Source organism: Labrus bergylta, chromosome 3 (genome assembly GCF_963930695.1).
Source record: "Labrus bergylta chromosome 3, fLabBer1.1, whole genome shotgun sequence".
Lineage (NCBI taxonomy): Eukaryota > Metazoa > Chordata > Actinopteri > Labriformes > Labridae > Labrus > Labrus bergylta.
The window spans coordinates 6,276,289-6,289,409 of NC_089197.1; the positions used below are offsets into that span (position 1 = coordinate 6,276,289).

Sequence of the window (13,121 nt, forward strand, 5' to 3'; positions counted from 1 at the left end):
TGCATCCTTTAAACCAGTGCAACCAATTAACCAGTATAAAATGCTGACGCAAGCACCGCGACCACCTGACTCTATTGAAAATCTGCCCCCATTCTTTGTAGCTTGCAAGCTGTGCTAGAGGAAATGACCAACCCTGCCTTTAATGGATTATTATCTCCAAATATAAAAAACTGCACGTCTCCAACACCGGAGGAGAAACTTTACGATCTTTGGCAACAAAACTCTTTGATCACCTCTGAAGTCTTTCTTCTCAGAGTCCGCGGCGTCCTCCTGTTTGTTGTCTTCGGGGTCTTTTCCTGCAGCGAGCAGGCTGATGCCCGCCTGAGACAGCAGGTTCTTCAGCTGACTGCAGAGCAGGTCGAGCAGCGACTGCACCACCTTCGGACTCAGCTTGTCTGCATACGTGCTGAAAATCAGAGCAAACACACGGGAGATGAAATCACCTGCTCTTTGTGTTTATAGATCCACGTTAAACACCTCCTGCAGCTCTCACCCTGTGCTGATGGCGAGTATCTGCAGCAGGCGGGTGGACGCCACTTTGAGGGCGGTGCTGAGCTGAGACACTCCGGGCTTCTGCAGCAGCTGGAGCGGCTGTCCCAACATTGTCTCCGTGCCGCATAGCTGCGACAGGACGTTGAGCAGCCCGCTGGAGATGGCCAGAGACACGTCCACGGGCTGGTACCTGACACTCAGAGCGAACACCGTCACCAGCAGGAGGCGCTGCTGAGCTTCTAGAGGGGAGGCAGAACCAGAGAGAGAGAGAGAGAGGTCAAATCAGACGAGCTGCCGCCATACGACCTCTGCAGGTCGACAGCACGACTCTTTCTTACCTATGTGGTGCTTGTTGGCCTGCAGCGCCCTCTCCAGAGTTACAGACAGCTGCTGGTAGATCTTGTGGACGGCGGTCTGGATTTCCATCTGGATGCTCCGTTTCGCCGCTTTCACGCCATCCTGAGAGAAAAGTACAAACCGTCGAGGTTATTCAAGTTAAGGAAAACAAAATGACCAGAACTTGATGGTTGTCCTTTCTGCTGCAGTCTGTCTGTCGTACTTGAGCAGGTTAGAAGCTTCGTACCTGGTAGTGATGCAGCTGCACGCTCTCTCTCTTCAGCGCCCCCGTGCCCACCGTGCCGAGGCCAAAACAACCGGCGAGGAACTGCAGCCTGACGGAGGTGAGCAGTGAGGACGACTGGAAGGCACCGCTGGATCGATCGGCGCTCCCAGGCTGGCTGCCCTTCTCCTCCATGCCAGAGATCAACACCACGATCTGATGGAGCGCCTCCAACCGCAGCTGGAGAATAAAAAAAAAAACACATTATCGCCCAGAGTGTCAGCGGATATCTGAACACGCTCACAAGAAGATGTCACCACCCCCTCCCACTCCCTCCAGGTGAATTCTCCTGATTATATCCTGCTGCGTTCTCACATCAGCTCACTCTGACTTTCTGCAGAATAAATACGAGGAGGCTGGAGGAGAAACTCCGGGTGAAGAGAGAAACATTCAGCTGTTTGTGTTCACACATGACGCTCAGTCTGCAGATATCAGGAGTGTTTCAGGAGTTCTCTGCACGTGTGAAAGCACTAACAGACACTTTGCACAGTGAGTCTGAGGCATTTTTTTTTCTACAACAAAATGTCTGGCAGAGTGTTCGAGCAGTGAAGATGTTTTAGTGGTTCTTTCACTCCTTGAAAACCAGAAAACTGTCGATTCGTCTTCTTTTACATCGTTGATCCGTCTTAAGTTTTAGAGTTTCACCTTGCAAACAGGGTTAAGTTATCACGTGAAGAAAATGTGTGTTCATCAAACTCTGTGCTCATGAAGAGCAGCAGCTTACCTTAAAGGCAGGGTTGTGAATTTTTTGAAAACTAGCATGATTTTGAAAGTAGCATTCCCTCAGCGCTCCGTCTGCACCCACCCCCTCCCCTCTGTGCTCTAAAGACCAGAGCGAGGAGAGTTCCACCTCTCGATAAGGAGCTGCAGAATTATCCAGAATTATTTGAAACCAAAAAACCTTTTTTTCTCAACTTAATTGCCGCCAATACATCCCAGGGAAGCTGATAGAAAGCTTGAGCATCATCCTGTCTGGATTTTTAGCTGTCCTCGAGGAAAATTATTAGCCTGGAGGCTTTTCATTAATTGATGTACTCAAGGTGTAGTAAGACCTCCAGCTGAAGTGATTTGTTGGATACGTTAAACTGCGAGTTTAATTCATTGTTTGGACCGTTTGCTTCACTTTGAACTTTAGAGAGCCGACGATCTCCCTCACCTCGGCCCGTCTCTGCTGCTGCTCCATGGCCAGGATGGTGGCTTGCGGGCTGGTGGACATACTCTCCTCTGGCTCCTTGAAGGCCGGAGCGAGTCCCACGTCCCCGCTGATGAAGCTGACCATGTTGTCGATGAGAGCGTGGATGCCCAGCGAGCGGCTCAGGTCCAGGTCCGACTCCTCGTAGGAGTGGGCCGAGCTGTAGCTGCGCTGCCGGCTCAGCTTGGCCCTGAACCAGGACTCAGCCAGGGAGTCTGGAGAGCTGTGGAGGAAACCTGCAGACAGGAAGAGAGAGAGAGAGAGAGAGAGAGAGAGAGAGAGAGAGAGAGAGAGAGAGAGAGAGAGAGAGAGAGAGAGAGAGAGAGAGAGAGAGAGAGAGAGAGAGAGAGAGCCTTTCAGACGCATACATGCACAGGATCACTTTTGATGGATGTCAATTTGAAGCACTGATAAGGTTTGCAGTGATAATGCATTTATACTGCAGGAGAGCTCATTGAATGCTGATTCTTCATGCAGCACAAGCCTTCATGAGCCGGAATGGAGTCATCTATAATGGGAGCACTGGGTCTCTGATGTCCATTGAGGAGGAAATGCTGCAGCTGAGAGGTGAAATGGAAACCAAATCTCTGCTTCTATGAAACAACTAAAGGGCCCTGAAGTCAAAAGCTCTGATCACACTTGGTGTTAACACGTCACCTGAGCGATCGGATCGCATGTGGACGAGCTCCGAGGACAAAGTGTGAACACACACTGAGGGATTCTGAGTGCAACTGCACTGTCCTGAGACGGCGTCGTTATTGCTCCCGAACGTGCATGACAAATATTTTCTTGTGTCCAACTTCTTGCTTGCTCACTCTCTCTCACACAGGATTCTGCAAAAATCTGACAGTGCTAGTGTCTACAAACCACATAACTTCAGATAGACGACTTCCTGCAGCCGGTAAAACTGCTAAACATCAGACAACGACGTCTCAATCTGTTCTGAATAATATCTGCAGGGATGTACACTCTCTCTCTCTCTCTCTCTCTCTCTCTCTCTCTCTCGCTCACAGAGACGGGCTAACTGGCTGCTTTGTAGCTGAAGGCCGTAAAGACATACGCACTTCTCACCAGACGACCTCGGCCCGCTGACAAAGTTACATAGTGCTGAAAACAGTCAAGTGGGGCGCTCTGTGGACATGAGCGATTATTGTTCTATTAGATCGACTTTGAAACGACTGTTTGAAGGAGGAGGAGTTACAGACTGCTGCTTTAAGTGAAGCTTAAAATGAGGCTCTTATCATGATGTATGAATGCAAGTTCATGGAGGAGTGAGCTAACAAAGAGGAGGAAACATGCCATCGTTTACTTGCTTGGAGCTCCTCTTGCGTTTGGGGCTCAACTGACCCAAGAGAAGCAAATATACTATCGGCACAGGGATCGAAAGACAGAGAGACAAGAGTAACACGTGACTGATGACGACTAACACCCAGAGTCATCTTTTTTTCTCCTCACATTGAGACGGACAGGTCGGATATTTACCTCTCTTTTTGTGAGAGAACGCCAAGTCCAGGTCGACATTCCTCCTTCCGCTCTGAAAAGAAAACACAGGCGCAGTTTAGCTTTCTCAAATCCGGTCTAAACTTTCTCATGATGCAGATCGTACATACAGATGTGGTAGAATAAAAAGCACGTGTATGTGGTGACAGGGAGGAGTGTGAGCTACCAGAGTGTATCCCTCCTCGTCTGACTCGGGCTGGGACAGGTCAGACTCGCTCCTGGACTTCATCAGTCTGTAGCTCGGGCTGCTCTGAACGGAGCGGCTCTCCGTGCTCAGACTCTCACTCCTACAAACACAAACACACAAAGTGGTCAGCTTTATATTGTACTCTTGTAATTCCCTCTATGTAGGGAGGACTTTCTGCATCGTCTTGTTCAGCGAGGATCTAAATCTTCAAGGTATGAATATGTGTGGAAAGCGAGGGACGCACTATAAGACAATCGGGCTGATGTCGGGGCGACTCCCCCCTTCAAGTCAGCACAGGCCCGATTATCTGATGCTTCTAAAGATGACGTTGCCAGATGTTCCTGAAGTGTGAGGTGTGAGTGATTTAACCTTCCCCGAAAAAACGCAGAACAATGGCTCTTACAGTTTCGTCCTTGAGACTCTTTTCAGTACGTTTACATGCACGGTTAAGTGGCGCTACGGCTACAGCTTGATTTGGCCGTTTAATTGGTCTACTGTCCCTGGCTCAGTATAAAAGGAAGCACAAGGGAGAATCAGTATTTTTTTAAATTATTTTTATATATTATTTTTGTGCTTTTTGTGCCTTTATTGGAGAGATAGGACAGTGGACAGAGTCGTAAATCAGGGACAGAGAGAGAGTGGGGGATGACATGCGGGAAAGGAACCACAGGATGGATTTGAACCTGGGCCGGCCGCCAGAAGCTATCAGGAGGAATCTGGAACATAGACATGATGCAGGTAAAAGTTCAGAGGAAACTCGTTGGAACAAGATTAAAGTGGGTTAAAGGTTTCCAGCTGACGATGTGAACTCAACTGAACTAAAGTATCTGATTTAAAGAACAGAGAGGACACACCTTCCTCCTGGGTACCTGAGGGCAGGCGTGGCTCCATAAATCATTTAACTTCACACTCATTTAGAAAATGAAAATGTTTACGGTGTTGGTTTTAAAGCCAGCAATGTTTTATAGTAACGGACAAAAAACAAGAAGCCTGTTCTACACCAAAGAACGAGCGCACATTGTAAAGCAGGAAGAAGAATATTCCCTGCATGTCAAACCCCCCCTCTCTCTGTCTCCTCCGTCTCCTATTCTATCCACCGTCCTATAGAGGGGGCAAAGCACCCAAATAAATCAGATTCACGGCCCGTGTCCACTAAGTATGGTGCCCTTGAAAACGCCCTCAGCATTATCATATTCTTTGTTGCGTGCTTCTCCCTCACCCACCAAGACTCAAGCACTTCTGATATCAGCTTTGTCAACAACAATGGTGGAGAAGAGCATAAAATTGGAATACAGCATTAAAGGAGATCTAATATCCTCACGTCCACCTTGACTGATGTCAGTCTGGGACACCTGTTGAAGATGTGTAGCTCAAAAACCTCCTTATTTATCTGATACTGGTGTCAGTAAAATCCCTCATTTCAGCCTCTGTCTGAAACGCTTCATTTAAGTTACTGTCTCTTTAAGGCCCACACTCCCCATGTGCCCACTCTCCTCCGATTGGCCGGCTCTGTTTGCAGGGAAATTTGAGCGAGCTTCCTTGTGGGCGTTTCCTTGAACGAGCTGCCAGGGTGGACGTGTCTGACAACTTTGCTCCATGCTTTGCTCTGATATGTTGGTAGACCAGCAGGAAACCATATATATATATATATATATATATACTACCCCCCCCTCCTCCAGACTGTACCCCTGTGTCCTCTGACCTGGTCATGAAGCTCAGACACTCCTGTGTTCCTGAGGTGGACTGGGTCTGGCCCTCCTCCTGGTTCTGTTTGCACAGCTCTCCCAGCACCGGGCTCACCCCGAGCAGCAGAAGGGCACAGCGGTGGATCACAGAGTTACAGGCGGCCGTGTACAGGTCCTGCCCCTCTGTGAGACCCGTACTGCCCCTCCTCCCCTCCTGAGACAGAACGGAGTCGTCCTCTCCTCCGCCGCCTCCTCCTCCTCCAACGCTCCTGGAAACAGAGCCGGACCCCAGCCCGGTGCTGCTGCTGGCTCGCTCTCTGTCCCGGCTCCGAGCGACCTCCCGCGCTGAGAGGAAACATTGAAAGATTTCTGTTGTGCAGGATGCACACACACAAAATACACACACACACGCACACAAGATGCTGGGTTAGAGGAGAAGCAGCACCTAAATAAAACACTCACAAAGCTCAGGCTACACCTCTAGATCGTTTGCTTTGGTCTGAATCATCCACTAGATGATAACAGGGCCATGTGTTCATAACTAATTCAATAATTTGTGTTTTTAAACCTTCATTTCTGATAATAATCTATTTCAACATGACGGTTTTAAACGATAAGCTCTCTGAAAGCACATCCAGGCACGTGCACTCACTTCCTGCCGTCATGACCTCGTGCTCCCTGTCCTCCTCTTCATCGTCTTGCTCCTGATGCCCCTCCTCTCTCTCGCGGTTGGCTCGCTCCTCTAGCTCCGCCTCTTCGTCGATGGTGCGTGTGAACGAGTGCTCCTGAGGGTCCATGTCCAGAGAGTCCTGATTGTCTGAAATCTGAAACCACATGGGATCCATGAGTGTACGAGGTACTCTTACTGAGAATGATATCTGCCATGTGAATGTGATTCACTCACCCTCCGCTCACGCGACGAGGATCTGGTCTGGATGAAATCCATGTTCTTACAGGCCAGCAGGCGGTTCCTCACCTTATAAACGCTGCGGTAAACTTCAGCCAGGGATTTAGACGGCTGGTACCTGAAGGGACGAAAACATTACTTCTGTAGGACTCTTTGAAATCCATTTTTATTTTTCAATTTTCCTGACCCCTGTGTTTTACAATGAACGGAGGCTACACTGTTGTCATGCCGACGCTCCTGCTTGTTTACAAAGCTGGTGACTATTTCTCCACCTAAAGAAACAGAGGAAGCTATTTCTTTTTTTTCCAGTAGAATATCTGATTCTGCACAATCAGCCTCAAACTCCGAAACAAACTCTCGTCTTGTTTCTGCCGACGTGTTAGCTGAGAGTTTGCTGAAGTGATGAGCTCTTGCTTGCAGGCTGCCTCTCTCTCTGCTTATGACTGTAGGTCATTGCACGTCCAAAGTATGCTGACAGAACTTACAGGTGTAATATGAGAGCACCTGCTGGACCCCGCTAAGAATCTTGCAGCTGCATTTTGAATCATTTGTTAAGAGATCAAGGGAGGATTCATTGAGGCAGCTGGACAGGGAGTATAATGAGTCTAGCCTGGACGGAACAAAAGCATGTGAGACAAGACATGTTGGTCAAAAAGCATCGCCTGATCCCACATTACCCCGATGTTTTTTAAATTTGATATCACCAGGGGGGGAAAGGGATGCAACCGGATTAGCAATTTTGGAGGCAAAGCTATCAGAGGCAATGATGAGGACCTTGTTTTTCTTGGAGTTTATCGATAAACTAAACTACAAGAAGCTTCTTGGCTGATTTCTTTCTGCATCTGAAATTGAGATGCACAGCTGAGAGGGCGGAGCTTGCAGAAGAAAACACTGATCTCGACAGCTCAGCCTGAAAACAGCTGATCAGAGAGCATGCGCTGCTTGAAGCGGAGTTGGAATGATTTATTGGGAGTGGTTTAGATAACAACATAAAAATGGTTGCAGTACCTTCCCTCTCCACAGCCTTGTCCCAGCAGCCCGGTGTGCTTCAGTAAAGCCGCCAACACAAACCTGGACACGGTGTCTAGCAGGGACTCGTTACTGAGAGACGCGTTGTCCCAGTCTGCAACACAAAGCACGGCACAGTCAGCAAACTGTAATCCAGAAACAACAGAATTTATTATAAACTGAGACATGTGGCCCACCTTTGCTGATGGCGTAGTCCTGCATGTTGATCCACAGGCTGTTGGAGGGTTCTTTAGTGGAACCCAGAGCCAGATCCACCAACACACTGAGGTCAGGACGCAGCGTGCACTCAAACGGCTTCTGTTCCTCGTTCCCGGAAAGAGCGGCCTCCAGTAACGAGCTGATGCAGGTGTCTGAAGGATAGTTACACAACGAGAGAGAAAGAGGAGTAGAGTGTCAGAGAGTTAGTCCTCATCAAGGAAGACGGAAAGTGCACGAACAGCCAGCTGACGACGCCGATCGTCCTCCATATTTGTTTTTCTTCTGAAGTCTACAGGTGTGTGTCCTTACCCAGCTGTGGGATTTCCATCTCCAGTCCGTTGCTGAAGAGGGGCGTCTTGAGCCAGTAAGCCGTGTCCTGTTCCTCAAGAGAGGTCGGGGCTCCCTGCAACATGCCGCCGAGGCAACGGCCGACCAGCAGAGCGACCGTCCTCTCCAGATCCACAAGCCACACCCAGGACAGAGCCGGCGGAGGCAGGGACATGCCCGAGGCCGGCTCGGCAAAGTCTGAAGTACCTGGAGAGTTAGAAAGTCAGAGCGGTTAAAAACAAAAGACGGTGAAAGGTTACATCCTTTGTGATGGTTGCAGACTCTGTGATTGGCTTACAGTATCTGACTTTCGCAAAGGTCTGTTTTTATTTCTCACCGTGCAGAGGCCACTGCAGCTCCTGGTCCTCCAGCGGGGCAGCAGCAGGCAGCAGGCGGTTGAGGCGGTCCAGAGGAGGCAGCAGGTCCAGCAGGTGACTCAGCAGAGGCCTCGCCACTGACACAGGAAGCAGCAGCAGCGAGTTGATGATCTGACACAGCATGCTGCCTGCGGCCGACACGTAGATCACATCTGGAGAGGAGAAGAGAGGAGACACTTTAAGGGGAGATTCAGATCTGATGTCAAACTAACTTCTGTGGGTTAATAATCATTAGCTTCTCTTTTGTTTCCTGCCGTATAAAATGGTTTCTGAATTTGTAGTATGAAGCAAAACGTTAATACGGGGTGATGTGATCGAGTCTGAATCATCTTAAAAACACCTTGGATTCTTAATCGATGACTCTGCGTCTCTCAAGCTTCATATTCAGCTACTTTTAAAGAACCTACAGTTACACCTTGTTTTCATTTTGCTGCAGAAAGACGACTTGTCCCCTGATAAAGTACGATGATGTTTTAAACATGCATGCTTCTCACACACATAGGCCTGAAATGTTGTTATCTGTTTCTAAAGAGTGTCGGGAAGCAGGGAAAAGCTTGGACGACCTGTGTCTGAAGGACCTGCTCCCTTTAAATCTTTTTAAAATTAGACTGAAGGTGTTGGAGGAAGATGCTTCAGGTCGTAGATGCTTTGAATAACGACTTTTCTGCTCGGTGACTCAGGAGATGTTGATTTGTGTTTTATGTCTGTAACCTCTCGACCAGGACTCTCTTGTAAATATGATTCCTAATCTCAAAAAGGTTCTCCTGGTTACATTTAACTCCAATAAAAAAGTGTTTTTGTGTAAATAAGAAGTAAAGAAGCAGAGGATAAGAGGGTAAGCTATGGTGAAACATGTCGGCCTTGTTCCGTCCCCCATTTCAGTGATTTACTCCACCTTGCAGCTTCTCTCGTATGCTGCCGTTCCACGAGCTCTCTTTGATCAGAGTGGCTGAGCGGGAGAAGATGTCTGTGGCGTGAGGCAGCAGGAGCTGCAGATGTTTGTGCAGCAGGGCCACGCTGCTCGAGTTCTGCAGAGAGACAGAAAGATCAGAACATGTTGAATCTCTCACAAAATATTCAGCAAGTTGAACTCTCGGGCCTTGAAGGAGAATCCTTGATAGTAAACTTTGGCCCCGCTTTGGGTCAAATCGACTAACAGGCCCAGTAGATCTCTTCAGCCTGCAGCCATGAAACAGGAAGAAGTGACAGCTAAATGATTCTTCAGGGCAAATGCAGCCTTCAGAGTGAGTCTTAAAGTTGTTGTTTTTGTTGAGTGAAAGATTGAATCTCAGAGAGAGAGAGACCTCTCTATTACTTTAGGAAACGCCTTCAAACACGTCACAGTAATAAACTATAACTTTTAAATATGCATGCATAATGAAATTGGAGCATTCACTCGTTCAAACGCTCCTCTGCTTCGTGCACCAGCTACAGATTGTTTACAGCATCGGATGTTATTTCAAACCTCGTAAACTCGACCATGTGAGCTCTGAAGTCGGCTGTGCAACAACACGATAATCACTTCATCAAATCAAACATCATGCAGCGCTCTAATCTTAGATCTGCTCGGTGCATAAACAAACATCATGTTGTGACAACAGCATGTTTATCATGTGACTCGAATGGAAGAGCTGAAGACTGTGTCCCGCCGTTTCCCTGTTAACACATCAGTGATGTAGAGAGGAGCGGAGCGTCCGTACCTCAGTGACCGAGTTGATGTGGCAGTATGCTAACAGCTGTTTCTGCAGGGAGCACAGGAGCTGGTGGAGGTGAGCCGGTTGGCTGCTGTCAGACGAGGACGTGCCCTGCTGCAGCTTATCGCTGTTCTTCTCCAGCTCCCCGAACGCCTGATCCTAAAGAACGCACAGAAACACAGAGCAATCAGACGGGAACAACAGCTGCAGAGTCACAGTGTGGAGGTTCATGCACATGAAACAGGTTTAATATCTGTGTTGTAGCCTGGGGGAGAAGAGTTCAGGTGAGGTGTGTTTTTGAAAAACACTGTGATTCACTCTCAGCTGTCAACTTGAAGCTTGTTGCGAAAATTACAGGAGGGTTATTAAATAGATTGAGGATTTAAAAACAGCCTTGGGTTGGTATTTAGACTTTAGATTGAACCGCTCAAACGCATCGGTTTTGTTCAGACTGAAGAATCGCTTGTGAGCGAGAGGTCAGATCTGAAACAGGACTTTCCCACTTGCAGAAAACTCCTGAAAAACTCCTAAAAAAATCCTGAAAAAAATCCTGAAAAACACAACTGAATGTTTCTCTCTTCACCCGGAGTTTCTCCTCCAGCCTCCTCGTATTTATTCTGCAGAAAGTCAGAGTGAGCTGATGTGAGAACGCAGCAGGATATAATCAGGAGAATTCACCTGGAGCGAGGGGGAGGGGGTGGTGACGTTTATTCCCTGTGAACGGGCATGTCTTGGTCTCAGTTTGTGTACAACACGTTTGTTGAACGCAGAGATAAAACATTAAAAAAGGAGAAAGAGCGAGAGGAGAACAACAGAGAGACGCAGTGACTCAGCGGCAGCTCTGCAGTCTAATCGTCTTTCTGCATAATCACACACACTTAAAATAACAAATGTGTGTGTGTGTGTGTGTGTATGTCTGTGCGTGTTTGTGTACCTGTCTGTGTGTGTGTGTGTGTGTTTCTGTCTGTCTGTCTGTGTGTGTGTGAGTGTGAGTGTGTGTGTTACAATCGATAGAAAGCATTCAGAGAGCCTTCAGAGAGCGAGCACAGCATCAAACTGCTGCTGTTCCAGGAAAGAGGCAGCAGTTGATGATAACAAAGGATTAAAAGTGAGTCATGCTCCACCTGCAGCTCTTAAAGAGAAGCCGGGCAGAGACGGCGCACCATACGGTGACTCCACTGATGACCTCCTTCCTCGTTAACGTCCGTCTTTGTCAGTAAATGGATCATAATGATCCTGCAAACATTGATCCATAAAGCACTCACCGTGTAGAAACCCAGGTTCCTGAGCAGCGTCTTCATCAGGATCTCAGCCAGGTGGGTGTCGGGGTGGCCCGTCGTGGCGCCGTATGTCGGGTCAGTTGGCGCTGTAAAACCAGGACCAGATGTAAGAACCTCAGGGCCGTCAGCTGGCGAGCTGTACCCGAGGAGCGAGGCCACGTGGGTGTGGTCCTGCAGGCTGGTCAGGATGATGTCCAGCTGCATCCGCTGAGAAAAACAAACAAACAAACAAATTAAAGTTAAACTGTCAATGGCCTCCGTGTGGCCTCCACAAAAAGAGAACGAGTTGGTGTTGTGATGTTGTAATTGTGTTGTGGTTTCTCCATCAGGGTTGTCTGCCTTCTTATCGTGGCGTTTGCATTCTTAACGTGCTGTTTCCATTTGTCTCGTTGCACCTCTCTTTTGTTTGTGCTGTGGCGTTTTATTGATGTTGTGTCTTTTGCATTTGTGTAGTTTCTTTGCGTCAGGGTTGTAGCTTCTGGCATTCTTGTTGTGTCTTTGCGTTATCTTGTGGCGTTTGTGTCGTGGTCATGGTGTTTGGGCTGAGATGTTTTTATTGGTTTTGTTGTTTCTTGCGAAATGTTGTGGCATTTGATATCGTGTTGTAGGGTTTGCATTTTTGTTGTGGCTTTTTGCGTTTGTCTTGTGGTACTTGTGTTGTTATTGATTATAATCTTGATGTAAGTCATGAACTCTGGTGCACTCACAACATGGCGTCCGCCTTTCTCTTTTCCATTAATGCCGTTATGTTTTGGATATGAAATTTGTCCCTTTTGACACCTCCCAGCCACCGTAGATGAATCTAAAATCAGGTCAAAGGAAACCAACCGCCAACTCTTTTCAAACATTTGTTGGTTCCAGCCTCAAAAAGTTAAATGTTTCCGTTTCCTTTTTCCTCTATGAGGCGAATCGTCACGTCGCGCTTAATGCAAATGGGGGAAAAGGGAAACTTCCCCCATTTGCATTAAGCTTTGTATCATTAGAAACCTGGTAGTATTTTTGAATGGTCATGCATCCCGCCCTCATTTTCCCCTGAGACGGGAAATCTTTGTATTTCTTGTCTGCAAAAGGAGCCTCACTGTTTGTCTATGGACACAGACATAGAGTCTGTTTTCTGACAGGAATTTACAAGAGGCCAATTCCTTCTGGAAGAAATCTGGGAATCAGTTGAGGAAGCGGTCGTATGTGTTGTAGGAGATGTCTGTAAATAGAGGACCGGGACCCTAGCTTCAGTGGGAGTGGTTTGCGGTGCTGTGCATTCTGGGAGTTGGTGTCTTTCATCCAGATGAGCAAAAAGACACTTTCTGCCTTTTCTCGGCTAAGAAGGCACCAACTTCAAAATGTATTTCACATTTCTACAACATATATGACCCAATGTCAGATTCATGTTTCAACGGGTGAAGTATCCCTTTAAACAGCTGGAAGCACAAAAACAAACAGAAGCATGAGTTTGGCCTCTGTGATTGTTGTTTAACTTTAAATCCAATAATGGAGAAATAAATCAGAGGATTAATGGATCCTGAAGGTAATCCTTACAAACAACAATTGTGTCGGTGCTGTGGGTTCAAACTGAGGACAGCGCAGGGTCACCTGACGGTTATTTCATTCAGAGCTCATTAATCCAGGAAACGGGC

The 13,121-nt window shown here is 47.7% G+C and overlaps 1 protein-coding gene across 5 annotated transcripts in view; it reads right to left on the reverse strand.

The window, feature by feature from the left end:
* herc1 (HECT and RLD domain containing E3 ubiquitin protein ligase family member 1) overlaps positions 1–13,121 on the reverse strand; it is a 61,574-nt gene that overhangs the window by 31,723 nt on the left and 16,730 nt on the right. For 4 of the 5 annotated variants that reach the window (XM_065952548.1, XM_065952547.1, XM_065952550.1 and 1 more), the window contains exons 14-30: positions 11,473–11,694; positions 10,214–10,366; positions 9,409–9,541; positions 8,474–8,665; positions 8,119–8,343; positions 7,788–7,961; positions 7,591–7,705; positions 6,580–6,700; positions 6,328–6,499; positions 5,693–6,044; positions 3,970–4,090; positions 3,786–3,837; positions 2,268–2,539; positions 1,076–1,291; positions 831–951; positions 494–731; positions 234–406 (exon numbers count right to left, since the gene is read on the reverse strand). In XM_065952548.1, coding sequence (XP_065808620.1) covers positions 234–406; positions 494–731; positions 831–951; positions 1,076–1,291; positions 2,268–2,539; positions 3,786–3,837; positions 3,970–4,090; positions 5,693–6,044; positions 6,328–6,499; positions 6,580–6,700; positions 7,591–7,705; positions 7,788–7,961; positions 8,119–8,343; positions 8,474–8,665; positions 9,409–9,541; positions 10,214–10,366; positions 11,473–11,694 — 3,052 coding nt within the window. The remainder of the gene's footprint in view (positions 1–233; positions 407–493; positions 732–830; positions 952–1,075; positions 1,292–2,267; positions 2,540–3,785; positions 3,838–3,969; positions 4,091–5,692; positions 6,045–6,327; positions 6,500–6,579; positions 6,701–7,590; positions 7,706–7,787; positions 7,962–8,118; positions 8,344–8,473; positions 8,666–9,408; positions 9,542–10,213; positions 10,367–11,472; positions 11,695–13,121) is intronic. The other variant, XM_065952549.1, reaches the window with a different exon arrangement.